The following is a 3,647-nucleotide window of genomic DNA, read 5'->3' on the forward strand; positions in this document are numbered from 1 at the left end:
TTATCATCTGATTTCACTTTCATGTGTAATCTAAAGAATAAAATGAACAAAAAAACCCCAAAACAGAAACAGATTCATAGATACAGAGAACAAACTGATGGTTGCCAGAGTGCAGAGGGGAGAGGTGAGAGGGGTTGGGGTTATGGATGAAAAAGGTGAAGGGATTAAGGAGTACATATTGGTAGTCCCCAAATAGCCATGGGGACGTAAAGTACAGCATAGGAAATATAGTCAATAATATTGTCATACTATGTATAATGCCAGGTGGGTACTTGAAATGGGGTTGGGGGGAGAGATCATCTTGTAAATTATATGATTGTCAGCCACTATGTTATACACCTAAAACTAAAGTAAAATAATATTGCATGTCAACTATAATTGAAAAATAAAATTTAAACATTTAAAAAAATGTGTTAAACACAAATAATCTTTACAGATTACAATTAACATCTCAAATTGCTCATTTTTCTCTATAAAATCAGAATCAACCAACCATTTAAATATTTACTGAACACTGTCCAACTGGTGTGACTCAGTGGTTGAATGTTGATCCATGCATCAAGAAGTCACAGGTTCAAGTCCCAGTCTGGACACATGCACAGGTTGTGGACTTGATCCCCGGTGGGGGCTGTGCAGGAGGCAGCTGATTGATGTTTCTCTCTCATCAATGTTTCTCTCTCTCTCTCTCCCTCTCCCTTCCTTTCTCTCTAAAAACAATAATAAAACATATTTAATAATAGCCTCGGGCAGTGTGCTCAGTGGTTAGAGCATCAGCCTGCGCACCTAAGGGTTGCAGGTTTGATTTCCAGTCAAGGACATATCCTGGGTCTTGGGTTCACTCCCTGCCCCTCCCCCTGTCGGGGTGCATGCAGAAGGCAACCAATCGATGTGTCTCTCTCACATTGATGTTTCTCTCTCTCTTTCTCTTTCTCTCCCTCCTTCCCTGCCTCTCTCTTCCACTCTCTCTGAAAAAGCAATGGGAAAAATATCCTCAGGTGGGGATGAACAAAATACATACATACCTACATAAATTTATTGAATACCTATTATGTGCCAAGGCACTATGCTAGGCACTGGAGAGACAGCAGTTTTTCCATTGTAAAGTTCACCAGCTAGTGAGAATAACAGATTAATCAAATGTACATGGAATATAACTGCTATGAAGGCACAAAATAGGAAGAAAATCAGGAAGGATGAGAAGTGACTGTGTGCTGGGAGTGGCAGGGAGGGAAGAGTATTTTGGATAGATGAACGGCATGTGCAGTAGTCCTCTGGCAGGAAGGAGCAGGATGTGTCTGCAGAAAGGAAAAGTTAATATGGCTGGAAATGAGAATAAGGGGGCATGGTGTGAAAGGATGATGCTGGCAGAGCCAACTGCACAGAGTCCTACAGGCTGAGCTAAGGATTATAGTCTTTATCCTAAAGCAATGGAGCCCTGGTCCGTGGCTCAATGGTTAGAGCTTTGCCCCATGCACTGAAGGGTCACAGGGTTCAATTCCTGGTCAAGGGCATGTATCTGGGTTGCAGGTTTGATCCCAGGCCCCAGTTGGAGCATGTTTAGGAGGTAACCAATTGATGTGTCTCTCTCATATCAATATTTCAAAACAAATAATAAACGAAATGGAAAATTTGAAGCAGGTTACTGCAGTATGAGGAACAGATTTGGAGGGATGGAGAGGGAGAAGAGAATAGAATCAGTTATGAGGCTATTACAGCAGTTCAAGCAAGAGATAATAGTTACTTAATCATGACAGTGGTGGTGGAGATGAAGAGAAAAGGTCAGATCTGAGATTCAGTAGGAATTCAAATGGACAGGGTCTGCTGATAGATTTCATGCTGGAAAAAGAAGTTTCCCAAAGTTTCCAGCTTAGAAAACTATAGATGACAGTATCACTACAGAGAAAGGGAACCTGGAGGAGGGCCAGGTTTTGAAAGGAAAGACCATGAGTGCAATATATTAGATATGGCCATGAATTATGGAGATTTGCTACTTTAGTCCCGGAGGGCAAGAAGAAAGGCAGAAAGAAGAAGGAAGTTTTACCTTGATATCAGCTCTGAGCTCAACCAACTGCTCTTCTGACATTCGAACAGCCACATCAGTCATCTTCTTTAGAAGTTCAGCTTTCTTTTGTCGGCTGAGCAAAATTTCCACTGTAGAGGAAAAAGGAGTATAACTCTATGTTCTGGCTCAAAAGGATAAAGAACTGGAAATACAGGCCTTGCTGTATGTATTTGGAGAGCCAAAGGTCCAGTTTCCACCTTCTTGAAGGACTCTAAAGGCAGTTACAGGTAAAGACTTCATGAAATAAAAGACACATAAATCATTTGCCATTCCTCTTTTTCCCCTTCTCAGGAAAATACATTTTTTTAAAAAAAATATATTTTATTGAGTTTTTACGGAGGGGAAGGGAGAGATATAGAGAGTCAGAAACATCGATGAGAGAGAAACATCGATCAGCCGCCTCCTGCACATCCCCCACTGGGGATGTGCCCGCAACCCAGGTACATGCCCTTGATCGGAATCGAACCAGGGACTTTTCAGTCCGCAGGCCGACGCTCTATCCACTGAGCCAAGCCGGTTTCGGCAGGAAAATACATTTTTTATCAAGAAATATAAGTTAACGCCCTGGCTGGTGTGGCTCGGTTGGGTGTTGTCTCATGCACCGAAAGGTTGCCAGTTCAGTTCCCAGTCAGGGCACATGCCCAGGTTGTGGGTTCAATCCCAGGTGGGGATCATACAGGAGGCAGCCTTTCGATGTTTTGTTCTCACATTGATGTTTCTCTTCCTCTTCTTTCCTCTCTCTAAAATCAATTTAAAAAACTTTTAAAAGAATCATATAAGTTAAAAAAGAATATGCACACATGCTAAAAAAGACTTACCTAGAATAAAGAGCATGAAATTAAAAGTTAAAGTGTCTCTCCTACTTCTGACTTTGTGGTCCCCTCCCCAGAGGAAACCAGTTTATTTCTTCTGTATACTTCCAAATATATTCTATGCATATATAACATATATCTCTCTTCCTTTTTTCTTCTCCTCACTCATGTGAGTGTATCATATACACGGTCCTCCCATTACCTTAGCTATTTTTTAAAAAATAGTTCATGGAAAACTACTTTTTAAAGATATTTTTAAAAATTGATTTCAGAAAGGAAGGGAGGGAGAGATAGAAATATCAATGAGGAGAGAGAGTCATTGATTGGCTGCCTCCTGCATGCTCCCTACTGGGGATCGAGTCCACAACCCAGGCATGTGCCCTTGACCGGAACTGAACCGGGACTCTTCAGTCCACAGGCTGATGTTCTATCCACTGAGCCAAACTGGCTAGGGCTACCTTAGCTATTTTTATTTAATATATCATGAGGTTCAATTCCTATTAATACATTGGATCTCCCTCGCTGTTTAACAGCCACTTAGTAGTCTGATATATGGATATACCATAATAATTTATCAAGTTTCCCTAATGATGGATATTTAGGTTGTTTACAGCCTGTTAAGAAACATCTTTAGCATGCTCCCAGATGTGTAACTCAAATATGACTGAGAAGGACAACAAACAAGCTAAAAACCTCTCAGAGTAGACAACAGAGACAAAAAAAGGGCAAAAAAGAGGGCATGGGCAAAAAAAGTCCTCCTAGAAAGCAAAACC

General features: G+C 41.1%; 1 protein-coding gene across 1 annotated transcript in view; it reads right to left on the bottom strand.

Moving 5' to 3' along the window:
- The window catches only part of SPATS2 (spermatogenesis associated, serine rich 2), a 108,881-nt gene that overhangs the window by 9,967 nt on the left and 95,267 nt on the right, over positions 1-3,647 (bottom strand). The window contains exon 8 of the mRNA XM_015558551.1: positions 2,042-2,151. Within this exon, the coding sequence (XP_015414037.1) occupies positions 2,042-2,151 (110 nt within the window). The remainder of the gene's footprint in view (positions 1-2,041; positions 2,152-3,647) is intronic.

The sequence above is a fragment of the Myotis davidii genome, unplaced genomic scaffold, assembly GCF_000327345.1.
Source record: "Myotis davidii unplaced genomic scaffold, ASM32734v1 scaffold290, whole genome shotgun sequence".
Taxonomy (NCBI): Eukaryota; Metazoa; Chordata; class Mammalia; order Chiroptera; family Vespertilionidae; genus Myotis; species Myotis davidii.